General features: G+C 41.6%; 1 protein-coding gene across 3 annotated transcripts in view; it reads right to left on the reverse strand.

Moving 5' to 3' along the window:
* LOC128700291 (solute carrier organic anion transporter family member 74D) overlaps positions 1 to 27,596 on the reverse strand; it is an 876,841-nt gene that overhangs the window by 113,617 nt on the left and 735,628 nt on the right. For all 3 annotated transcript variants that reach the window (XM_053793362.2, XM_070100019.1, XM_053793363.2), the window contains one exon: positions 11,274 to 12,512. In XM_053793362.2, the coding sequence (XP_053649337.1) occupies positions 11,274 to 12,504 (1,231 nt within the window). In that variant the 5' untranslated portion in view covers positions 12,505 to 12,512. The remainder of the gene's footprint in view (positions 1 to 11,273; positions 12,513 to 27,596) is intronic.

Consider the following 27,596-nt stretch of genomic DNA (forward strand, 5'->3'; position numbering starts at 1 on the left):
GTGGTGTGAGAATGTTTATGACTGGTGGTGTGAGAATGTTTATGACTGGTGGTGTGAGAATATTTATGACTGGTGGTGTGAGAATATTTATGACTGGTGGTGTGAGAATGTTTATGACTGGTGGTCCAAGAATTCGAAAAATAAATAGAAAACATGCCCACTCATTCAACATGTACCAAATTCATAGAATTCCTTATTTACAAAAAAAAAAAAAGTGCCACTATAACGAGCACACAGCATCCTGTAGAGAATAAACTTAGATCTAGGTAAAATACCAGAGCAATGAACAGTAATGACAGATCCTTTTGCATAAACGAAGCAGTAGTATACTAGCCAAAAATTACAGGCCAGTAGCCCTAACATCTCACATCAAAAAAATCTTCGAAACAGTAATAAGGCTCCAGCATGCATATTTTTTTTAACAGCACAACTTACACAGCCCAAACCAGCATGGATTTAGAGCGGGAAGATCATGCTTGTCACAGCAACTAAACTAGGGTTCTTAGGGAAGAGCGAGGTAGCAATGACACCAATACAGGAGGCTGTTATAATAGTATATTGACGCACAAATAAGGAGCCTAGTGCTGATACGTCCGCTCTCCGTCTGGTCTGGATTTTGAGGCCTACGGCCTAGCTTCAGCCGTTCAAAAAGGGTCACGTGACATTAGCGTGATATACAGTGGAATGCCGCACATAGTTGTATTAGCACATAATATACTAAACAAACAGTACATAAACTACCATGACAGAATTAAGGCGGCGTTGGTAAATAACAAAAACAAATGTGGTCTACACGGATTTCGCTAAGGCCTTTAAGAAATGTGATCATGCAGTGATCGCCCACAAAATGAGGGCGACAAGAATAACTGGGAAAGTGGACAAAGGATAGTCAACTTTCTGCTATCGCTCAAGGAGAAAGATCTTGGACTGAATATTACACCAGACATATCGCGCTAGAGGTGCACATAAATCGAATAGCATTTTTGGGGATAGCTAATCTCAGAATTTCCTTCAGTAACTTTAATAAAGAGGCTTTAAAGACTCTCCATGACATATGTTAGACCAATCATGAAGTACGCAGCACCAACATAGAGCCCTTACCTTCTCAAGCATATACGAAAACTAGAAAAAGATCCAAAGACTTGCAATAAGACTAGCCCCAGAGCTGCGGGAATTAAGTTATGAAAAGAGACTAGAGAAACTGAACCTGGCGGCATTAGAAGAAAGAAGGATTAGGGGAGACATGATTACGACATACAAGATATTCAGAGGCTTTAACCGAGCAGATAGGGACAGGGGCGAGAGTTCGTAGAGGGGAAACTAAAGCCACAGATGAACCACAGGGATGTTAGGAAATACTATTTCAGTCTCAGAGTGGAAAACTCAATGGAATGAGCTAGATGATGAAGTGGAAGAGGCAAACTCAATACACAGTTTAAAGAGTAGATATGATAGTGCCCACGAGGCAAGGGACCAATAATACCGGCGAGAGTGATTTAAGAGGTGGGGCCAGGAGCTGAGACTCGATCCCCGCAAACACAACTCGGTGATTACACACACCACAAACTACAAGTAACAGGCCAAGTGTCTATCGACAAGTGCCTTTGACAACTTGTAACCTACACACACACACACACACACACACACACACACACAAGGCCTGGTCTCAGACCGAGCCGCGGGGGCGGTGACCTCCGAGATTCTCTCCAGGTATACTCCAGGTATACACACATACACACGCACACACATATACAATATTTTTAAATTTCCGTATGCTGATCCACTGGTGTTTTGGCTAGGTGTGGAAGACGCCTGTCACCACACCTTATATCAACCATGTTGGGGTGAACCCGTAAGCCAGCGGTCTAAGTGTGTTTGTTGTTGGTGGGTTGGTTAATTGGGTTTAAAACCTATACGAGCTGCATGTCACCTGTACACCACTAGTCAAGAATACTTTCATCCTTAAAATATGTCTTAAAGTAAACTCTTAGTGTATATACACGGAGAGACATGCCTCTCGGTGTATATACATCGAGACACACACCTGTGTATATACATCGAGACACACACCTGTGTATATACACCGAGAGACATACTTCTCAGTGTATATATCCTGTGAGTATCTTGTGTTGTGACTACACAAGAGCCAGAATCCAGAAGGTGAATCCTTGGTCATTATCATCATTATTCATCTCAATGACTTACCAAATGCCATCCAGGAACTTAAAATAGTCCTTGCAGATGACAGTAATCATATCATATCATATATTCAGATTCTGGTGCCTCAACAACAGTCAACAAGGAACCGGTAACGGTATCCATCTTGATGGCATCCAACAAACTTACTCTCAATGGTAACAAAATGTGAAATATAGCTAAAAATTACTCAGTTTAACGTAAAAAAAATAATTTCGCACATAGGCGAGGGGAAATTCTTGGTAATACATGTCGATTTTCGTGCGGCCACCAGTAGCAGTCTGACTGATCAGGCCCTGATCCACCGCGAGGCCTGGTCATGGACCGGTCCGCGGGGGCGTTGACCCCCGAAACACCCTCCAGGTATACACCCTCCAGGTATACACCCTCCAGGTATACACCCTCCAGGCATATACCCACCAGGTATAAACCTTGACTGCAACCTGAAATTCAACACCCACATCCAACAACTATGTAAGAAAAAATCCAAAATTGTGGTCATTCTATCAAAAATACTTTCCTATGTAGCATAAACGACATTACCCTGTACTACTCTCTAATTCAACTCTGCCTCACGGTATCTGTGCTTGGGTATCTACTACGGCAACCCACCTACAACCCATTGTTATTCAACAGTAATCGGCTATTGGAATAATCATCCAATCAGGTTCCAGACAACACAGACCCCAAGTATTCACTAGTCTTAACTTATTCAACTCACAAAACATTCACAACTATACTACTGTGCGTTATACATATACAGGACACTTAGTAAGAACTTCAACCCAACACCCCGACTCTTCCTGGAGAGTTGCAACGTAAATACCAGAACACACAAGTAACAAGTACCAGAACACACAAGTAACAAGTACCAGAACACACAAGTAACAAGTACCAGAACACACAAGAAAAAAGTACCAGAACATACAAGAAACAAGTACCAGAACACAAAAAAGCAAGTACCAGAACACACAAGAAACAAGTACCAGAACAGACAAGAAACAAGTACTAGAGCAAACAAGCAGAACACAAAAGTACCAGAACACACAAGCAACAAGTACCAGAACACACAAGCTACAAGTACCTCTTTAATATACCATGTGTTTGACTCAACTTCTCTGTAAACTCCACACAAATAAAAAGCCCTAAAATTTAGAACTCTCATCCGGAAGATAAAAAAAAAAAAATCCCTGTATGTCGCCTTCTTCAATAATGTTAAATAAATGGACACAGATGCAACTAATGTGACATTAGTTGCATCTGTGTCCATTTACCTAACATTTTGTTGGTAATTCTACCATTATCACTTCAATAGTTAAAACACATCTAAATCTGGCCTAAAATCTACATAGATAAATCACATTAAAGAATAATTAATCAGCAACATCCCTCTTCATCCACATCATACAGACATTTTCACTGCCACTTACTTATCCTGTGACAGTAAATGAAAATGTGTTCTACTTCAGTATTTATTATAGCAAATATTATATTAAAGTATTATATAAAAAATCCCAAATTATCATATATCAAACTGCTGTACATAACTTCAAGAAATTGTAAATTATACCATTTCTAGTAAATTAACCTAATTAAATAACTGCTCAGTATTTATAAGTTAATTTTAAAGCTGCCTAAAATGCCCTGCATAACCAGGGACTTTCCATGAAGAATGTCAGTCAGGTTAACTGATACTATACATACTGTATACTATACTGCACAGTAATACAAAACACTACCATTATCGTTATCATTATCAAAACACAAGAAACGAATGTGTTGTGACAACACAGTACCCAGACACCAAACTGGATATCACATAACAGAAGACACCAGTGTGTTGTGACAACACAGTACCCAGACACCAAACTGGGTATCAGAGAAGAGTGCTTGGTGATCCAGTATCACAGCACCAGGAAGCCAGGATAACTTTCACTGAAGGTCGGCCAGTGTTCCCAGACATGGGTTGCAGCAGGTGTGTCACAAGTGTGCCACAGGTGTTTTGCACAAGTACGTCAAGGTACGCTAACACTTGCACATAGGGTGCACAAGGACGGCCACGTACCTGGCGCTGCCTTTGTCCTAGTTCCTAGCTCTGCTGTGCCCAGAATCTGCCACGGCGATGCAATCCAAAAAATCTATAGACAAATAGGGTGGTCAGAGAGTTGGACACGTTTAGCGGACGGAGGTTCAAGCCTCCAGCAATCCTTGCTGAGTGACCAACCTCGGCTTAGTGTTTGGTTATACAGCACCTGGTTAAACAGCACATGGTTATACAACACTTGGTTATACAGCACCTGGTTATACAGCGCCTGACAAGTGGAAGGTAATGAAGTTTGAACAAGGCAAGAGAGCAGCAGCTCTAACGCCTTGCAACAAGAGCCTTTCACTTGTATCAAGGCATCTCCCGTGCAGGATGATCATGCAAGGTGACCACCATCAACAACAGCTGAGGAGTTCAAAGAACAGGTAATGGAAATAGACAGCTGCCTTGAAAACCTTGTTCCGTATATTATCCTCCTCAGAGATTTCAACCTCCGAAATATGAAATGAAAGTTGGTAAGCCACAGAGCTGTACTAGAAAAGTTTCTGAGAGAGGTAACGGGGCTTTGTAAAAAGTTTGCTTTGAACCAACAAATAATAGGTCACGAGAACTGAAAATGCACTGGATTTTGTCAACACGAACAACGAGGAACTAACCAAAGAAATTATATTGTATATTGTAATACAATATACAGTGTACGAGAAGGGATGTTCGGTAAATTTAACTTAACAGAGAACTGACTGGGACAAAGCAAAGAACTGTCAGACATACCCTGGGAAACAGTCACAAGAACCCTAAATCTAAAATCTACCCATGTTTGAAAGAACTGAATGCAGAGGCATACAAGGTTTGTATAAATTATGTAGTGGTGAGAAAATCTAAAAGAGAACATTGGAGACTGTACGCAAAAAAGGGGTTACTGATCGGCTTAAAAACGTGAATAAGTCACAACGGAGGAAAAATAATCTTAGTCGAGAGATTACTGAGATAGAACAAGAACCTAAGCTGTCGTACCAGATGGAAGAAGCACAAAGGGAACAGAAAGCTGTCTTGGATAGTGCAATAACCTTCAAATATTTTTACACATGTGCAATATCCAGCTTAAAAGCTACCTGTAGAACTGGACCACTGATCACAAGAAGTTCATATACTGACAATGAAAAAGAAATAAGTAAAATTCTTAAAGACGAATATTACGAACAGGTAATAAATGGCCTGTGAGACCTGGTCGTAATAGGAATTAGAACAAACTCAGCAGTAGACTATAATGTATATTTGCCTTCACCCACTATATGCAGGTATGTACACTATGTACAGACTAATAAGTGTACACCACGGTGACATATGGCAAAGCAGAAGCCAGAGAGAGTGTACCGTACTCAACCAGTCTGCCAATGTTTACCGCAAGTGAACCACGTTGCTTCAGCTTTGGTGGGCTTGCCTGTGATTAGCCAATGAACCAAGGTACTGATTTAACGACTGGTACCGTATTGATCGTTAAACCCTTAGCACCCGGTTCGCTGATTGGGAGGCAGCCTATATGGGAGCGTGACATACGCCAAATAAATTGTAACACACTCCTTGCATGCCACAACGAATATGAATGAATGTTCAGCAATCCACTTAACAAAAGCAAGGTGGAGAATGCAGAATAAAATTTAATTACCTCTGAAGGCCACACAGATCATCGTATAACCGACGTAAAGAAAAAGCCCGTGGAATTTGGAAAAAAATAAACATGCCCACTCATGCAGCACCTGGACAGGATTCAGGGAGTTTCTAATTTATAAAGAAATGCACGAACACTCAGTATCCTTTGAAGAAAGAGCTTTGATCTAGGTGAAATTCCAAGAGGTCTTAAGAAGTGCATAGTTTCTTTGCATAAAATAGGCAACTGAGCGCTGGCCAAAAAAAAAAACAAAAAAAGTCCTAACATCTCACATTACAAAGGTCTTTGAAAGGGTGATGAGACGTCAAATTACAAATTTTATCTTGCTGCACACACTGCGTAACCCAAACTAACAAACATGGATTTAGAGCGGGAAGATCATGCTTGTCACGAACACAAATACAATCATGGAGTGATTGTACACGAAATGAGGGTGCCAAGTATAACAGGGAAAGTGCGCAAATGGATATTCAACTTCCTAACAAGTAGAACATAAAAAATACAAGGCAACACAGCAAAATCTATCATTAGTAAAGTAACAAACTCAGTACTCCAAGGCGGTCATAGATTAAAAACACTTGTCACAGTTGCATAACCATTATTTATAGATAGTATCAAAATCAACATCGAAATCACCTCGGTAGAATACGTGGATAAATTTCAAGAAGATATAAACAGTCTTGCAGTGGAAAGCTGAGAATATGTCGCTCAGTGGAAATATGTGGAAAGAATGCTTATATACGGAAAGAATGAAGAACTCAAAAAGGACGCGATATACAAAATGCAAGGTCACCAAATAAAGCAAAACAAACGTGTGAAAGATCTGGGAGTAATAACGTCAGCTGACCTGGCACGAAAAGCAATAAAAATGGCGGGGGTGGATAATAAGAACTTTCAAAACAAAGAAAATAATGTCTACGGTGACAATATTTCAATCACTTCGTGTTCTCTCGTTTAAGATACCCCTCAATGTCGATGGCTCTGTTCAGGGTCAGAGAAATATCAGACCTGGAATACATCATTAAGGTCTACATAGAGTCAATAAAGCTTTTAAATTGATGGAAAAGCCTCAAATTTCTAAATATTAACTCTCAGGAGCCAAGGAGAGAAAAATTCCTCATTAGATATGTGAGTACAAGGCATGTGTGGGCCTGGTCCTAAATCTGCACAATGCTATAACATACTAAAGTGAAGGAAACGATTCGTTTGTGTTATTGTTTGTGAGGTGTCGGAACGGACAAGTGTAATGAGTGGGGCTCCACATGGGTCAGTGCTGGGACAAGTGCTGTTTCTTGTGTACATAAACGACATGACAAGGGAAGGACAGAGATGTCTCTGTTCGCAGATGATGAGAAAATAATAAGAATACAAACTGGACTAGACCAGAAAAGACTACAGACGGATCTGGACAAGCTGTTTAATTGGTCTGACAAGTGGCTACTAGAATGTAACCTCAGCAACTGCAAAGTTATGAAAATCGGAAAAAGTACAGGCTCAGGGGACAAAGGTTGTAAACCTTCCTGACAGAAGACCTCGGTTGAGTATAGTCTCGAGCATATCACGTGAGGTGCACATCAACAGGGAATCATTTATTACACTATACAGTACGTATATGGCAAATGTTAGACCCATCTTGAAGTATGTAGCACTAGTGTGGAACCCATATCTGATAAAGCAAATCAAGCTGAAAAAATGCAAAGATCTGAAGGAAAATTAGTCCCAGAGGTAAGGGATACGAGTTATAAGAAGTTAACGAGGGTAAACCTGATGACATTAGAGGACAGAAGAACCAGGGGTGATATGATTAGGACGTACAAAAAACTGAGAGGAAATGACAGAATAGACAGGGCAAGTCTGTTCACGAAGCGGGTCTGAGGTACACGACGACACAGCTGGAAGTTAAAAACACGGATGAGCAACAGGGATGTTTGGAAATACTCCTTTAGTTTTAAAGTAATTACAAAGTGAAATTACGTAGCCAGTGAAGCAATAGATGCAGAATCCATACATAATTTTAAGAATATGTGTGACAGGGCTCACACAGCCACGAGAAGGTAGACCTCAGTAAGTGCCAGCTAAGAGATGGAGCAAGAAGCTGAGACTAGACCCTTACACACACAAATGAATACAAACAGATAAGCACGCACGAGCGTGCGCACACACACACACACACACACACACACACACACACACACACACACACACACACACACACACACACACCTAGCCAAGCATGTGAGGAAACTAGAGAAAGTGCAAAGGTTTGCAACAAGACTAGTCCCGGAGCTAAGAGGTATGTCCTACGAGGACAGGTTAAGGGAAATCGACTTGACGACACTGGAAGACAGGAGAGTTAGGGGGGATATGATAACGACATATAAAATACTGAGAGGAATCGACAAGGTGGACAGAGACAGGATGTTTCAGAGATGGGACACAGCAACAAGGGGTCACAGTTGGAACTTGAAGACTCAGATGAATCAGAGGGATGTTAGAAAGTATTTCTTCAGTCACAGAATTGTCAGGAAGTGGAATATCTGGGTAGTGATGAAGTGGAGGCAGGATCGATACATAGCTTTAAGGAGAGGTATGATAAAGCTCATGGAGCGGGAAGTGACCTAGTAGCGGCCAGTGAAGAGGCGGGGCCAGGAGCTGTGACTCGACCCCTGCAACCACAACTAGGTGAGTACACACACACACACACACACACACACACACACAGATGCTGTGTGTAGGTGCTGCGTAAAAACATCCCATTAACTAAGGGCACTACCCAGGTGTGGTAGTGATGGGAAGACGTCAGTGAACGCCCCAAAGGTCAGACACAAACCTGCTTCACTGCCACACGAGGAGGATGACTATACAAGACCAAGGATTACAACTAGAAGAGGAGTACGAATATAGGATTACAGAGATATACGAGGAAATGAACAGAAAATGAGAGATATTCATACGAGGAGGGATGCCAGAAAGTGGAAAGGAATGAACGAACCAACAAGGACCATACAAGAGCAGCACATCCGAGGAAGAGGTGATGAAACAAATAGAGAACTGAACACAACAAAAGCTATAGTGCTAGATGACTTGTATAAATTATAATGCATCTTTCTCGTCTGCGTTCCAAGGAGTACAGGTCCAGGGACTTTAAACGCTCCCAGTAATTAAGGTGCTTGACTGACCTTATAAGTGCAGTGATGGTCCTCTGTACAATCTCTAGCTCCGCAATTTTGCCTGCCTTCAAAGGTGCTGTTAGTGTAGAGAACAAGTGACATATAGAGAACTATCATTCATTGGCTTGGCATCCATTGTTTTGAAGGTTCTCATTATTCATCCTATCATTTTCCCAGCAGTAGTGATGACACTGCTGTGATTATTGAAGGTGAGATCCTCTGACATTATCATCCCTTTGTCCTTCACATTAGTTTTTCGCTCCATTGTGTGGTTAGAATTTGTTTTGTGCTCCGTTCTAGCTTTGATTTTCTAAAGTTTTCCATAAAAGAGTAACTGAAATTTGTCCTCATTAAGCATCGTATTGTTTTCTGTGGCACACTGGAAGACTTGGAGCTAATATTATGCAGAGAATTCGTGGCTTGGAAATTAAAAGGTGTGAAGTTACCAAAACTATTATTCAGAAGTCTGAGGAGGGGTTGTTGACGTTTAAAGGGTAAAGTGAAATATGATGACTAGGAGGGTGTATAACCCTGTAGTGGAGGGAAGGCGGGGTAGGGGTAGTCCTAGGAAAGGTTGAAGGGATGGGGGTAAATAAGGTTTTGTATGCGAGGGACTTGGACATCTAGCAGGCGTGTGTGAGTGTATCAGATAGGAGTGGAGACAAGTGGTATTTATGATTTGAAGTGTTGTTGAAGTGTGAAAGGATTCAAGAAAACCAGTTAGCCGGATTTGAGTCATGGAGGTGGGAAGTACAAAACCTAGAGTCTAAAGGAGGGGTGAGAATGTTGCGGCCTGGAGGGGCATCTGAGCTGTCATATCAGACGCTTCTGACATGATTGAAGAAATGATGGTGATCAGACGCTTCTGACATGATTGAAGGAATGATGGTGAAAGTGTTTCTTCTTCTTCATGTTACCTTACCTCAGTGGGAGACGGCCGGTGCTAATAATAATAATAATAATAATAATAATAATAATAATAATAATAATTAGAAAATATTTTCCGTAAATAGTGAGGTGAACCACCTATTTTAAGAAAAAGAGGCTGTAAATAATATAGCCAATAGAATACTAATTATTATTATATTTAAAACAGGTTCTCAATCCATGCTGGTCATATAGAATGGAATACCAAAGAAATTATGACTAATCAATGAGGATGGGACACCACGAGCCTAGCTGTATTCCCTGGACGTACAAATACGGAACACTCTGGAGAGTGATGTAGGGGAGGCAAGGGTCCATACATAGCTTAAGAAGAGGTACGATAAAACTCTTGGAGCAGGGAGTGGACCTAGTAGCGATCAGTAAAGAAGCGGGGCGAGGAGCTGTGACTCAGCCCCTGAAACTCCAAATAGGTGAGCACTCACATATCATTTTCACCCTGACTGAACAGCATTTTCATTTGCCTTGTGGTTATAGCACACGTACAGCTTAGAATGGAGTGAGATTATATCAGTTAACCATGGATCCAATAATGTTCCAGACTATGGATCCAGAACACTTGTCGAGGCTGGACTGACAACCACAAAAACTCATTTTTCAGGGTTGATGGACTGATTACATCAATCCATCGTCACTACTTCTACGGTCTCCATATTTAGTCACCTCTGTATTCGACTGAAGAAGCCTACTGTGGAGGCGAAACGTTTTGGCAATAAAGATACTCAACTGTCCCAAGTGTCTTACTTATGTACCCACACCGTTAAGTCTGCTGCCCAGATCCACCATAGTGACCATCGGCTTCCCTACCTTTACGTGTCCTTACACAGTCTCGCCAGGCCCCAGTCTTAACGGGTCATGAATATTAAAATGGTATAAAATACCGACAGGTTGTTAAGTGAGACACATGTGTAACAGGTAGGTACTCTTTCAGACTATGGAATAATTACTCTTCTCCAGGCTGAGGGACTGACCAACTCAAAACTACGTCTTCAAGGGTGATGGACTGATTACATCGTCTTAAAACATCTCTCCTGCTTCTACCAACTTTTCTGTACTTGACTGAAGAATTCTGCCTACCGTGTAGGCGAAACGTTTCGGAATAAAAATACCTAACTGTTGCACATGTATCTTACTTACCAACTTAACGGGTCATCTTATAAGACTCCTACCAGGATTTTTTTCCTGACGAATATACTAACAAATGAGATTGATGGTAGACATAACATAACAGAAGAGAACAGTAACTCACCAAAGTAAATAGGCGTCTCGCGGTTGGCGATATTGTCATCAATGTATGGAATACCAAGATTGTAGGCCGCCGTCTGGCCAATGCCAATTCCCAGAAGCGACAAGAAGAAGATAGAGAGAACCACCTGTGTCTCGCCGTCAGGAGAATTACAATACTCGAAGTCGAGTCGACGATCCTGCGAGGCCTCCAGCAGTCCCGGAGGGAGGGAGGCCAAAGTGGTGTTGAGGCCGCCAATGGCGCTTTTGGCGCCTGGCTGCCTGCAGATGTTAGCGCTCGCCAGTGGGCTGTCTTCTGACGGCGTAGTCTCCAGGTGCTTCCTCAAGAGCTCCTGGCCGAACAAGAAATGTGGAAGGGAACAGAGGAAGGCGCAGAAGGCGAAGAGAATCATTCCCCAGCCTATCCACTTAGGTCTATGTCCCTGGCCGCCGTAGTAGGCAAGAAGGAGAGCACCGCCTATCTGGCCCATCTCCGTAGCACTCATAATAATCCCGGTTGTTTTACTCTTTAACTGAAACAACTTTTCTACGGTAGTGAGCACACTTACAAAGTACGTGTAAAACATCCCCTGAAGCACTGACGTTAAAGAAAACACAATGAGGAACATCTGTTTGGTGGCAAAGCGTTGAACCCAACTTGGGGAGCACCATCGTCCAAGTCCACATAGGTATTCCCCTTCCCCCCCTTCTTCCTCCTCCTCCGTCAAGGTCTCCTCCACGGCTGCCATCTTCACTATAGCACCGTTCACCTTCCTGCGTCCAACCTCCCCGTTGGTAGTGAGAGGTTCTGTGTCCTGCGAGGACCCCCACCGCTCGCTCCCACCACACACAAAGGGCGCTCGTGAAGTACCGTTAACGGCCGCAGGTGCAGAAGCGCGACACAGGAAGGAATGGTCGTGTGGAGGGGGTGCCGGACCTACTACGCTACTTACAGGTAGGCCTACACCAGAAAAACCAGCGTTTTCATCAGGTACACGAGAAGACGAAGGAATAGGGTCCTGCCTGCAGCCTTGGTCAGCTTCCACACACCAGATGTTGCTGCCCTCTGCAGGAGAACTGTGTGGGTGACTGCTGAGGGGCTGAAGATGTGCGGCGTGGTTGTGGGCGTGACTAGGGTGGTGGAGGGGCGGCGTGGGCGTGGAGGGAAGGGCGACGTGGTCGGTCAGGGCCACACGGTGGTGGTGATGAAGCTCCGTCCCCGCGCCCGGCTCCCACCGAGCCGTCCACCCGACCATGGCGCCTCCTGCAACAATATTAACAACACATATGAACTATTTATCAATATTACTATTAATACACACATTTACACGAAACTGTAGTACTATTGTTGTCATTACTGCTAATTAATTGTTAAACAATTACTACTGAAAGTGCACCATACAAATGAAACACTATGCTATTTTTGTCGACATTTCTGCTACTGAATGGCATATAAACAATTATTAATAATACTATAAAATATAGTAACACCAAGGAAATACTACAGTAGTACTATTTAACCTTTGTTGCTAATCTACGTTAAATCTTTGTAATTTATCACCACTTTAAAAAATAATAATCATATACCCTTAATGCAAACAATGTAAACATTCTAAACACTATAAAAAATCTATAAATTTAGCCAGAATATATATTAACTACATGTTTAGGAGTAGATCAATGACAAAATTATCCTCTACTGTAACTACAAAAATTTTCCATTGGCAAGAAAAGCTGTCCAAGTGTACATAATCTTTATGTATGAGGACTGCTTGTGACTGGTGACTGATCTCTCTTAAACAGAAAGAACAATAAACAGAATTTTAAGCAGACTACTGATCAAACAAACGTTTATCTATCCCAAATATTCAAAGTTTTCGTTGTAGTTCGAACTAACAGAAAAAAGTTAATTAGAAAAAACAGACAGAGGGGGTATATACACAGTGATCTCTCCTTCCCTCTCTTCTTTTTTTTTTTGTTATATACACTGAGACTAATCTCGATTAAAGGAACTAAAGCCTTCTTTACTGGTGGAGCACATATGACATGCTGCCTAACAATTCTCGTGTAGTTGATAGACTTTAAGCCTAATAAACCAACGGAGAAAAAACAAAATCAAATAAAGCAACTCAACACATTTTTTCTTTTGGTCTAGACTTTTTTTCTTTCTTGGTCAAGTCTATTGGCGAGGCAGAGCCTAGCGGACCAGCAGGCTGTGTTGCTTCGCTGACTCATCACTGAGGTGACCCTTGTGGTCATCGTCTCCCCACATACTTCTCCCAAATTAGGCTGTAAGCGTCAAAAAAATGAACGCAATGTCTTATAGCCATCACCTCCTGATCTTTCCGCGGTTTGAAATACGAATTTCCAGTGAGTGGAATCCTTGGTTCTCTATTTATTGCAGTGTTATTAAGAAGTCTGCCGGGACCCAGCTGGTTGTGACTAAAATATTCAAGTGTGAAATATTCTTGGTTGAAATATATGAGGCTGAATTGTTGGCGGTTATGTTCTCTACGAAATGTTGATTGGCGAAGTGTTACAACGATAAAAAATAATAGTAAATAAGTTTATTTAGGTACAATATAATTTTTTTAATGATTGCAATTGTCTTACATAGTAAGATCTGTGTAAATAATCTGGTATCACCCAAAAAAGTCAAGTGGCTGTTTCCACTGTGGTCCTAGTATTACATAACTATTAGATACATTAAAATCAGTTATGATCATTAATACTAAAACACAAAATAAAGTAAATCAATAACATGGCACAATACTCCATGATAATGATTCCTAACAAGTAGGCTGTGTTCCCTGGGCCGGGAGGGAGGAAAGTCTCGCAGTTACAAAGTGTTTTAACACAAGTCACGATTATCACAGTAACCTGATGACCAGCCATACTGGCGATGCCGGGGAGTAAACATTATGCAGGAAAGTTGAGATATGAAGGACGCTCAATTAAGTCTTAATAATGGCGAAGATTTATATGAAAAAAAAGGTCATAAAGCATAAAAAGGCAAATACCTTCACTGGAACAATACACAAATAACCCGCACTTAGGAGAAAAACTTATGACGACGTTTCGGTTCGACTTGGACCATTAACTACTGTATAACTAGTTAATGGTTCAAGTTGGATCGAAACGTCATTATAAGCTTATTTCTCCTATGAGCGGGTTACTGCATATAGAATAATCGGATAAAGTAACTTTGTTACCAGTATTGCGATGTATCCACACATTGTGAGTTATTTTTTTTTTTACCAAGTCCACATATATCAGAGGATTTAAAAAGTGACAAAGACATTGATACACGTAAAAGTTTTTTCTTCTGCTGGGTTCATGACAAAAAAAAAAAAAACAGCAAAAATATATTACATTTTTTACATAACCAGCAGTGGGAGCTCGGTGCCAACATACTACCTAGGTTACCCGAGGTTAACATTAACCTAGTTTATATGCCTAGGTTAACATTAACCTAGTTTATATACTTAGGTTAACATTAACCTAGTTTATATACCTAGGTCAACATTAACCTAGTTTACATACCTAGGCTAACATTAATCTACTTTATATGCCTGGGCTAACATTATCCTAGTTTATATGCCTAGGTTATCAACCTAGTTTATATACCTAGGTTAACATTAACCTATTTTATATACCTAGGCTAACATTAACCTAGCTTATATACCTAGGTTAACATTAACCTAGTTTATATACCTAGGCTAACATTAACCTAGTTAATATACCTAGGTTAATATTAACCTAGTGTATTGTATACACTAAGGGAGTGAACATAAATCTTAATACTGTATTTACTCACGAAATAGAGGAATTACGAAATAGATAAATGCATTAAATAATTCAACTTATAGAAAGACAAGAACAGTCACACACTAAACAGAGATAACAACTACCACTGGTCAAAATGTATTGTGTTTATGTTAACTAAACAAATAATGTTAAAAGGGACGCAAATATGTGGAGTTCAAGTCGGGCATATATTAAAATAGTTAATGAAAACATCCACATTTATTTAACAATAAAAAATATTACTCAATTCAAATAACTATCTATATTTAACACTAAATATGAAAAATAATATTTGGGAAATAGGCCCAATTGGTGTTACAAGGAAGCCTTTTTGGCGATGTTTCGTTCGCATTGTAGCGTTATCGTGTCATTAATATCATAAATCCATATTTCGCATTATGTAGGTGATTTATTCCCTACCCACCAGTAATGTGCGATGTAAGGCACCAGTATGCCCAGTAACACTTAACATTACGACGTTCAACATTATGTCTAGATTGGCAATATAACATTACGATGTTTAACCTAGTGTTCAGCTCCCTGTTACGTCTGGTATATGTTATCCTAACCAGGCAGCCTCGAGCCATATTTTCAGACCATGGAGACAGACTGGACAAAAATCACCAAAATTTTTCTCGTGTTATTCAATTTAAGAATTTTATGCTGGAGACCAGTGACCTAGATCATTCTGAGGCATTCCAATGATCAAGACCTATTTATTTCTACCAGTCGATCAAAAACTCAGGGGAAAATGCAATTCATTTGTTTAGGAGTGGAAACGGAAATTAGGCCAAAATTACTGTGAAGAAGAGATACGGCTTATTTGCTTTTGGTTGCGAACAGGAGTCCATGTCTACTACCTGGAAGAAATTTGTATCTGTGCTGCTGTCTGGAGTTGACCTGACGGATCAAGGTTCTTTGGCGTCCCAAAAGTGTATCACCATCTCCCAGACCATCCTCTTCAATTACAAGACGAGACCAACAGCAGTCAAAAGTCGACACTCAGTGGATCATGAACCACTGTTGCCAATATTCATTAGTTTGAATGTCCGAACACAGCCCTGATCGTTTATAGGCGGAGCTTACAGCTGAGGAACTTCGCAAACTCACATGTAAGCGATTATGTTCCGATTTTGCAACCTCAGCGAGTAAAGTCTCCAGTTGTGGTAAAAGGTATACAAGACACTTGTGATCGTTCCTGTTACCGTGCATCTGTACAGAATTCAGACAGGAGCGGACCAGGGTCGGGGCAAGACTTATCTTCAATGAGTCTGCTATTTAAATTTAGGCTAAAACTCACGAGTTTTAGCCACCGAGGAACTTCGTAATGAATATGGCGCATATCCTATTTTGACCTCTGGTTCTCGGTGATATCTGTGTTCACTGTTTATCAATAGTTTGCCTAATAATAACGTAAATATTGTTCATCGTAATTCTGATGTGTGTGTGTCTATTATATATATATATATATATATATATATATATATATATATATATATATATATATATATGCGCAAAACAACCACTGTGAGAGTAGTGAAATTCCAAGCGCTTTCGTGACTACTCATATTGTCAAGGAACTATGAAAGTAATACATCAAAGGAAGGCAATAAAAGGGCTTAGACCACACCTCACAGTCAAGTCCCACAACAAAGAAACACCTGACGCGAGACAGGTGGGACTTGACTGTGAAGTGTGGTCTAAGCCCTTTTATTGCCTTCCTTTGATGTATTACTTTCATAGTTCCTTGACAATGTGAGCAGTCACGAAAGCGCTTGGAATTTCACTACTCTTTCACAGTGGTTGTTTTGCATAATTTAAAATCACCTGTTTACTGTGATCTTATTGCATATATATTATATATATATATATATATATATATATATATATATATATATATATATATATATATATATATATATATATATATATATATAGTCATTATATATATGTGCCGAATAGGTAAAACCTGCGATTTTGGCTTAAATAGCAACGCTCTTCTTGCCGAATAAGGCAAGCGAAAATTGTGTATGCAATAATTTCGCGAAAATCATTTTGAACCTAACGAAAAATATATATTTCATAGTGTTTGTTTATTATTAAATTATTGTAAATTTATCTTAAACATATTTAGTTGGATTAGGCTAAATTAAATTGCGCTTGTTATAATAAGGTTAGGTAAATTTTCTAAGGTTCTTTTGGTACAAAATTATTAATTTTTACATTAAAATTAAAAAAATCTTTAAACGTACATAGAAAATTTCAGAAAGGACTTAATTTTAAATAAGTTTCTGTTAACTGACCAATTTTACCTATTCGGCATATATATATATATATATATATATATATATATATATATATATATATATATATATATATATATATATAAGATCATGGTACAAATCTTGGTAACAGATACCTACAAATTGGTTTAGAATGACACGTAAGCAAACACTAGGACATATTTATTAGAAAACGCTACGGTCCTGGGAACTTGATCAAGGTCCCAGGACCAAAATATTTTCTAACAAATACGTCCTAGTGTTTGCTTATGTGTCTATCTAAACCATATAAAGATTATTTCTGAGGCCGGCGCTGTATAGTCCTTGTGGCGTAGCGCTTCTTTTTGATTATAATAATAATAATAATTTCTGAAGCCGACTTCTTTCCTTGTTGAGTAATATTTTTTTGTAATAATGTTACTGGCTGTTACAACCCAGTACTGCTACATACTACTACAGTTGATAAAATATACCGACCATGATCCGCGACTGTCCTACCTACCACAACAGGGATATCATCAACATGAACATTCTTGTCTTCATCGTCATAGCTCTTGCTAATATTCTGCACAATTTAATTTTTTATGTGATTAGTTGGCCAAAATATTTTAAAGTGTAACTTACGCAAAATTAAAAACTTCCTAGATATCAGATTCCGTGGCTGGCACATCAAAGCTGGGCACCTCAGCAGTCCAAAGAAGGTCCTTGGTTATTTTATTCTTATCTTAGGGTAAGTGTGCTGGGCTATCCCAAGAAACATGATATTCGGTATTCGCTGTAATCTGCGGAAATGAGCGAAAACTTGCACAAGACATATTTCACACTTCCATAAAAGTGGTACTTTCATTGAGTTTTTTTAAATCATAAATTATGTAAATTGAAGCCTACTCATGTGTTAAGCTGCCTGCCTCTCAATACAGTCGCGATCAGTCAACACTAGTAACTAACATTACGATGTTACACATTGTGTTTAGGTAACCAGTATTACACTGGTATGTTCTGTACCCTGTTATCGCGACCACTAAACACTAGTTACTAACACTATCCTGCTCAACCTTGTGTTTAGCTAACACTATAGTGCTAGTAAACTCTCAGTGAACACTAGTATCAGTCTACAACTAGCAAGCGGCCTTCGATATATGCTTCAAGTTACTGTAGTGTTACCTAAGACCCAGAGTTAGTCCCCCACCAAGGCCGTCTGGTGGAGGGGGATGAGTCCCCACCAAGGTCGTCTGGTGGAGGGGGATGAGTCCCCAACAAGGTCGTCTGGCGAAGGGGAAGAGTCCCCAACAAGACCGTCTGCTGGATGGGAAGAGTCCCCAACAACGTCGTCTGATGGAGGGGAAGTCCCCAACAAGGTCGTCTGGTGGAAGGGAAGAGTCCCCCAAGGTCGTCTGGTGGAGAGAAAATGTCCCCATCAAAGTCGTCTGGTGGAGTGTACCTGGAGAGGGTTTCGGGGATCAACGCCCCTGCGGCCCGGTCTGTGATCAGGCCTCATGGTGGATCAGGACCTGATCAACCAGGCTGTTGCTGTTGGCTGCACAAACCGATGTATGAACCACAGCCCGGCTGGTCAGGTACTGACTTTGTGTGCCTGTCCAGCGCCTTCTTAAGACAGCCAGGGGTCTAGTGATAATCCCCCTTAAGTACGCTGGAAGGCAGCTGAACAGTCTTGGGCCCCTAACACTTATTGTGCTGTCTCTTATCGTGCTAGTGACACCCCTGCTTTTCATTGCGGGGATGTTGCATCGTCTGCCGAGTCTTTTGCTTTCATAAGGAGTGATTTTCGTGTGCAAGTTTGGTACTAATCCCTCTAGGATTTTCCGAGTGTATATAATCGTGCATCTCTAGGGAGTACAGGTTGAGGAACTTGAAACATTCCCAGTAATTTAGGTGTTTTATCGCAGTTGTGTGTGCCGTAAAGATTCTCTGTACATTTTCTAGGTCAGCAATTTCACCTGCCCTGAAAGGTGCTGTTAGTGTACAGCAATATTCTAGCCTAGATAGTACAAGCGACCTGAAGAGTGTCATCATGGGCTTGGCATCCCTGGTTTGGAAAGTTCTCATTATCCATCCTGTCATTTTTTAGCAGATGCGATTGATACACTGTTATGGTCTTTGAAGGTGAGATCCTCTGGCATGATCATTCCCAGGTCTTTCATACTAGTTTTTCCCTCTATTGTGCGGTTGGAATTTGTTTTATAATCCGATAGTCCCCAACAAGGTCGTCTGGAGGGAAAGAGTCGCCAACAAGGTCGTCTGGTGGAGGGGAAGTCCCCAACAAGGTCGTCTGGTGAAGGGGAAGAGTCCCCAACAAGGTCGTCTGGTGGAGGGGAAGAGTCCCCACCAAGGTCCTCTGGTGGAGGGGAAAAGTCCCCACCAAGGTCCTCTGGTGGAGGGGAAGTCCCCAAAAGGTCGTCTGGTGGAGAGAAAGTCCCCAACAAGGTCGTCTGGTGGAGAGAAAGTCCCCAACAAGGTCGTCTGGTGGAGAGGAAATCCCCAACAAGGTCATCTGGTGGAGGGAAAGAGTCCCCACCAAGGTCCTCTGGTGGAGGGGAAGTCCCCAACAAGGTCGTCTGGTGGAGAGGAAGTCCCCAACAAGGTCGTCTGGATGGGAAGTCCCCAACAAGGTCGTCTGGATGGGAAGTCCCCAACAAGGTCGTCTGGTGGAGAGGAAGACTCCCCACCAAGGTCGACTGGTGGAGAGGAAGACTCCCCACCAAGGTCGACTGGTGGAAGGGAAGAGTCCCCAACAAGGTCGTCTGGTAGAGAGAAAGTCCCCAACAAGGTCGTCTGGTGGAGAGGAAGTCCCCTACAAGGTCGTCTGGTGGAGGGAAAGAGTCCCCAACAAGGCCGTCTGGTGGAGAGGAAGAGTCCTCAACAAGGTCGTCTGGTGGAGAGGAAGTCCCCAACAAGGTCGTCTGGTGGAGAGGAAGACTCCCCACCAAGGTCGACTGGTGGAAGGGAAGAGTCCCCAACAAGGTCGTCTGGTGGAAGGGAAGAGTCCCCAACAAGGTGGTCGAGGTAGATATTAGCAGCAAAATCCCTTTTATGGGAGGCAGAATGTTTGAGGTAAAATATACGCCGGCCCAGTGATGTACACAGTTCCAATAATACTAACATCCGCACACTGTCTCCTCAGTGTAAATTGGGTTGCATTAGGTATGCTAGGGTGGGTTACGTCAGGCTAGGCTAGGCTAGGCTAGGCTAGGCTGGTTACGTTGAGTCAGGTTAAGAAAGGTTGCATTGAATTGGGTTAGGCTGCAATAATTAAATAAGGCTCCATTTTAAATATTTCTTCTAAACAATTATTACGAAGAGTCATTTTTTTCCTAATGAGCTCAAAATATAATGATCTCCGTTGCATGACTATTACACAATTTCCATTAAAAATTTCGCAAAATTCAGTGGATCCCCTAAACTTATAATAATAATAATAATAATAATAATAATAATAATAATAATAATAATAATAATAATAATAATAAAATAATAATATAATAATAATATGCATACACAAGTGTATACCGTATATGTTCAACATTCACTTTCATCCCTATTCCGCTATGATGGAACCCCTCAAGGAAGGTTCCTTGATGTTGGTGAGGGGCTCTTGATTTAGGGAATTGGATCTGTGCTCCAGTTCCCCGAATTAAGCCTGAATGCCTTCCACATATCCCCCCCCCCCAGGCGCTGTATAATCCTCCGGGTTTAGCGCTTCCCACTTGATTATAATAATAATCCGCTATGATGGTGAACATGTTAGATGGAGCCTTGATGACCCTAATATAGCAGATAGGCTTTAAACCCCATTAACCAACGAATCATAATAATAAAGCAGTAATAATGAAAATAAAAGCAAGAACAATAAAAGAGTAAAAAATGGTAAATGAAGAGGCTGCACAATGTTAATAATTAGGAGACTACTAGCTTCCTGGAACATGGGTGTAACACCCAGATATAACCAGCGTTACCCACCACTCCAGATTCTTGGTAAAACAATTACCTTTCACACATTATTATGATTAAAATATCATACTGAGAATGACACTATGTACATAATATTTATTATTGCTGTTACTGCTGTTAAACCTACATTGACAGGAGAAGTTTTCGTTTTAAGATTCTGCGTAGAGCTTTATCAAGAGAATGGAAGTTTTGTGATTAACAGGGTAAATATAGAGAAAATGGCCAGAAGTATACCTGTGATGACTGCTTGGTATACCAAGAGGCTTACTTATAATGAATAACTGCGTGGTATACCAAGCATGTTACCTGAGGTATACCTGTGATGAATAACCGTGGTTACCCAAGCATATCACCAGAGGTATATCTGTGATGAATAATTACGTGGTACACCAGGCATGTCACCAGAGATATACCTGTGATGAGTAACTGCGTGATATACCAAACGCATCACCGGAGATACACCTGTGATGAATAACTGTCTGGTATAAGTAGCTATAACATACATGTGTGCATTATTTGGTGTCTGTCTATTTACTGTTTAATGTTACTGTTAAGACTGTTGTAACCAGGGATACCTGTTATTGTCTGACAGCTGACGACCAGGCCCTTTTTTGTCATGACTCGTATTATTTTCACTATTTTTTTTTTTTCAAATTTTTATAATACCGTGTAATACGTTTGATATTTGCAACATTAAGTGAACCGGAGGAAGGTTTTGTCACGGATTTACTGTCTAGGTAGTGTGGGTAGGGGGTTAATTATTGGCAAACTGTCAAGTTTAACCTTTCCAAACCCCTTCCCTCATTTTTTCCCACCCACACTCGCTCAGAGGTCAGTTGGGGTTTAGTCACTGACCAGAGAAGGACTTATGGTGGGGGTGCTCTGTCTCCAACCTTGCATAGCCTCACACACACAAACCTTTTCTTGCAAAAAGCTTTGCGCTGTTTTAAGAAAGCCTTGGTTTTCTATACACCTTGTTCCGGAGTGTGAGCATAATCCTTGGCTGTTATGTCCATAGCTGAACTTAGGTTCTATTTGCTATAACCAGTTTGGATCAAAGCTTCTCGGAGCAACACTCGCCACTAAGGATTGGATGGACTTTGTTCCGATTGTCTTGTTGATGTCTACATGTTTCCTATGGACTTAAACTTCGACTAGATGACATCTGAGAGTAAAAGCATACAAGGTACCAGAAGAACTAAACCTATGAACAACAGAAAATAGGAAGACCAAGGGAGACATCACGATATGCAAAGGGGTACCGATGGAATTCAAAAATGCAGGTAAATAACAGCAATATAAGAAATATTTCTACATCCTAAGAATGGTTAGAAAATGGAACTATCTGGATGGAGAAGTGGTGGAGGAGGATTCCACACACAGATTTGTGATTAGTGTTGACTGGGCCTTAAAAAACTAGGAATTAGCTCGAGCACTCATAAACAGTTAAGAAACAGGGCCGGAGCCAAGAATCGACCCCGCAACCATAACTACGTGAGTACAAGTAGTCAAGTCAAAGCTAGGTGATAACTAGGAGAGTCAAAAATAGTTGAGCACATCTAGACTTGTTTACAACTATATATGAAATTCAGTATTTCACGACGAAGGGTTGGTGCAGTAGTTGCTTCATAAGGTCACTGCTGAAGGTTACCAGAGGTTTTTGTAACCTACTTTTTTTCTGCACTGCCTCACAGCGGTGTGAAGGAAGCCCTGGGATGAGTGGATGACCTTTTCATAGAAATCTATGATGTAGCAAGTCCCAACTCAGCCTATGACTGGGCTTTCTGTTGACTACCTGTTTGAACAGGCTGTTGCTATCCAGGGCCTCCAAGAGAAATTTTGCAAGACGGAACAAGACTGCTCTGCGGCCCCTGGGGGTAGGCTGAGGCCCCCAGTCTAAGTGAATTTTACATAATTATTTTTCTAAATAAACTAAAAATAGATGAAATTAACAAAAAAAATCAAATGAAAAAATTAAAATAAAACGTCTATGGCTATGGGGGTCCTTTCAGAGATTCACAACAGGACCAATGTACCGGCTGAACCTTCCCCCTCTCTCATAGGCCCTGTTATTAGTGACAGGCGGACCATGACAAAGGTAGTGATTCACTTTCTGAAATTTCTAGACTTATTCTGGCAATATTTCTGATATCTGCTGGTTGCAAATTGACCAATCTTGGACCACAGATGCTGACATATTGTCCTCTTTTTGTGTCCATGGTACTCCTGTTGTTTCATGGATCTCTTATCGTGCCCATTGTGCCTCTAATTTTCAATGTGTTTCTTTTACACCTTTCATATTTCTCACTGCAGTATGTTGTTAAGGTAGCAAGTAGATTTGGAACTTACCCTTGAGTATCTTCCATGTATATATTATCAAGAATCTCTCTTCTTCGCTCCATACAGTACACTGCCAGTACTTTCAGGTATGCCCAGTAGTTCAAATGCTTCGCTCTGTGGAGGCAGTAAACGATCTCTACAATTTTCCGGCTCTAATATCTCTCCTGCTTTCAATGGAACACTCACCACCAAATAATGTGTGAGATATGAGAGAACAAATTATATGAATATTGTCACCATCGGTTTTTCTCTCGTTTTAAAACTTCTCAACATACAATCTGTCGTTTCTGGCCTTCGCTGCATTTGTCTTAATGTGTTCTACAAACGAGACATCATCTTGCATTATTATACCCAGGTCTTGTATATTATCCTTTCGTTCTACGAGATGGTCATCCTATGTTTTGTTTCCAGTGCTCCTGAGTTTGTCATTTCTTCCATATCTAAGCAGCCGGAATTTGTCACCATTTAGCATCATGTCGATTCACGAATCGTAATAACACGATTGTAAACAAACCAGGTACGGGTGGGGTTAGAACATCATGTTATTTTCCATTGCCCACTGGAAGTCTCTGTTAATAATTTCTTGTAATTTTCCCACGTCTTCTACCTTGGCGACTTCAATGCTTATTTTGTATCGTCCGTAAATTTATAATCATGGGGGAACGCTAAACCCGTAGGATTATACAGCGCACGTGGGGGGGAATGGAAGGTATTTAGGCTCAATTCAGGGAACAGGAGCACAGATCCAATTCCCTAGATCAAGAGCCCCTCACCAGCATCAAGGAACCTCCCTTGAGAGGTATCGTCCGAAAAGGATAATACGAAGCTGTGGCTAGTGTTTTTATCTGTCTGCTTTGAGGACGAGAATCAGTAAAGGAGCCAAGACCATGCCTTGGGATACTATTTTTTTTTAACTTTCCAAAGGCTACATTTTGCTTTAGTTACTGATACTTTTTACATTTACTGGTGGGTAAGAATCCGCTGACCTACCGGAGTTATAACATAAGATCAGTACCTAGGATGGTGTTACGGGTAAATCTTAGTTATATGTAATGCACTGCGATAAAAACCACCTGGGTGCAGATTATCCAAGATTCTAGATAATGGTGTTATACCGAGATGGGTTACATCCTTAAAGGTTTCCAGGAAAAGCCTTCTTGATAGTTCTTCGAACGTTACTGCGAGATTACAAGATAAGGAGCCCCGCACCACAGGTTTACTCTCTTAACATCTGGGTTCTGAACTGATATGCCTATGAGAGCTCCATCGGTACAGTTCCTCTTAGATTCGCGACAGAGAAGAGGGAGGGTCCTAGAGGAAGCTCCTCGTACAATCGATGTTAAGCACACTAACTCTTAATTCTAGCTAAAGTAAGGTGTCGTAAGCGTAGCAGGCGCTCGTAAACTGGAAGCAGACAGCGAGTGTCTTTTAACTTAAGTTATATTTTAATGTAACTGAAGGGAAAGAAAACAGGACTCACGGCAGACAATCAAAACTACTGGAGACAATCACAGTGCCATCATCCAAGACTTAAAGTCATGACATCACTGGTGCTCATTTACGTTCCAGTCAGCAGGCCAGCAGGTACAAGAGGTCGACACAAGCGTCAGGTGTGAGGGCAGACAGAGCTAGTGTCACAAGTGTTGATGGTAGACAGATAACCAGTCTTGAAACTGTGAATTATTATATATGGAGAATTCTATGGCTATCTGGTGGGTTCCTGTTTTATGTTCGCGCGTCAATTGTTTTCTTACCTGGAGGTTACCTGGAGGTTATTCCGGGGATCAACGCCCCCGCGGCTCGGTCCACGACCACGCCTCCCGATGGATCAGGGCCTGATCAACTAGGCTGTTACTGCTGGCCGCACGCAGTCCGACGTACGAGCCACAGCCCGGCTGATCCGGCACCGACTTTAGGTATCTGTCCAGCTCTCTCTTGAAGGCAGCCAGGGGTTTATTAGCAATTCCCCTAATGCTTGATGGGAGGCTGTTGAACAGTTTTGGGCCCCGGACACTTATGGTGTTTTCTCTTAGTGTACCAATGGCGCCCCTACTTTTTATTGGCGGCATTTTGCATCGCCTGCCCAGTCTTTTACTTTCGTAGGGAGTGATTTCTGTGTGCAGATTTGGGACCATTCCTTCCAAGATTTTCCAAGTGTAGATTATGATATATCTCTCCCTCCTGCGTTCCAACGAGTACAAGTCAAGTGCTTCCAAGCGTTCCCAGTAGTTAAGGTGCTTGACAGAACTTATACGTGCAGTAAAGGATCTCTGTACACACTCTAGATCTGCGATTTCACCTGCTTTGTATGGAGATGTTAATGTACAGCAGTATTCCAGCCTAGAGAGAACAAGTGATTTGAAAAGGATCATCATGGGCTTGGCATCTCTCGTTTTGAAAGTTCTCATTATCCATCCTATCATTTTCTTTGCACGTGCGATCGTGGCACTGTTGTGATCCTTGAAAGTGAGATCCTCAGACATTACTACTCCCAGGTCCCTTACATTATTTTTCCGCTCTATTGTATGGCCGGAGTCAGTAGTATACTCTGTTCTAGTTATTATCTCCTCCAGTTTTCCATAACGGAGTAGTTGGAATTTGTCCTCATTGAACATCATATTGTTTACCGTTGCCCACTGGAAAACTTTGTTTATATCTTCTTGGAGGTTAACCGCGTCCTCAGCAGATGACAGCCTCATGCAGATCCTAGTATCATCCGCAAAGGATGATACGGTGCTGTGGTGTATATCTCTGTTTATGTCTGATGTCGTTGTGATATGTGATAATTCATTAATTTTAACAAATATGGGGCAATCTAACTTAAGTAAGCCTAACGCAAAGAGCGTAAATTCAGATTTTCCGCAAACAGTATGCGAGAAATCCACAGATGGTTGCAGCAGCAGAGCGGAAGTAAATACAGCACAACCAGTTAGCACGCCTAGTCCATCCGTGGTGTTAGCACGCCTGGTCCAACTGTGGTGTTAGCACGCCTTGTCCATCTGTGGTGTTAGCACGCCTGGTCCAACTATGGTGTTAGCACGCCTTGTCCATCTGTGGTGTTAGCACGCCTGGTCCAACTGTGGTGTTAGCACGCCTTGTCCATCTGTGGTGTTAGCACACCTGGTCTATCTGCCGACCAGCACGCCTGGTAAATCTGCCAAGCGGGCAACCGACACACACACACACACACAACTGACGTGCTCACACACACACGCGTGCACACACATACACACTCGGGGCCAGGAGCTGAGTCTCGACCCCTGAAACCACAACTAGGTGAGTACACACATCCACTCATTCACACAGCTGATCCTTGGAATTTGACCGCGTCTCCTCACCCCCCCACACACCTTTCCCTTCCCCACAGACCTTTCCCCTCTTGCCTTCACTCCCTCCTCCCTCCTATCTTTCTCTCTCCCGCTCCCTCGCGTTTCTCTCTCTCATAGCCTTTTTCCCTCCCCTTCCCCCTACTCTCTCTCTCTCTCTCTCTCTCCCTCACTCCCATAATCCTATCCCTCACCCTCTTCTCTCTCTATAGGCTTCTCTCTCCATCTCCCTTTTTCTATATTTCTACCCCTCCCTCGCATTTCTCTCTCTCATAGCCTTTTCCCTCACCCTCCTTTCTCCCTCTCTCTCTCTCCCTCTCTTTCTCCCTCTCTCTACCCTTTCTCTCCCCCCTCACATTTCTCTCTCTCTCCCCCTTGGTCTTATCCCTCACCCCCATACTCTCTCCTCTCTCTCCCTCTTTCTACTCTTTCTCTCTCCTCTCTCTCCCTCTTTCTACCCTTTCTCTCTCCTCTCTCTCCCTCTTTCTACCCTTTCTCTCTCCCTCTCTCACCCTCTCCCTCCTCTAGCCTTCTGTCTGTGGTAATAAAAAAAAAAAAAAAAGGTGGCCCTAGAGGACGGAAAACCAGAGATCTGGTAGACGAACCAGGGAGGAAAGACTGGTA

Source organism: Cherax quadricarinatus, chromosome 71, assembly GCF_038502225.1.
Source record: "Cherax quadricarinatus isolate ZL_2023a chromosome 71, ASM3850222v1, whole genome shotgun sequence".
NCBI lineage: Eukaryota > Metazoa > Arthropoda > Malacostraca > Decapoda > Parastacidae > Cherax > Cherax quadricarinatus.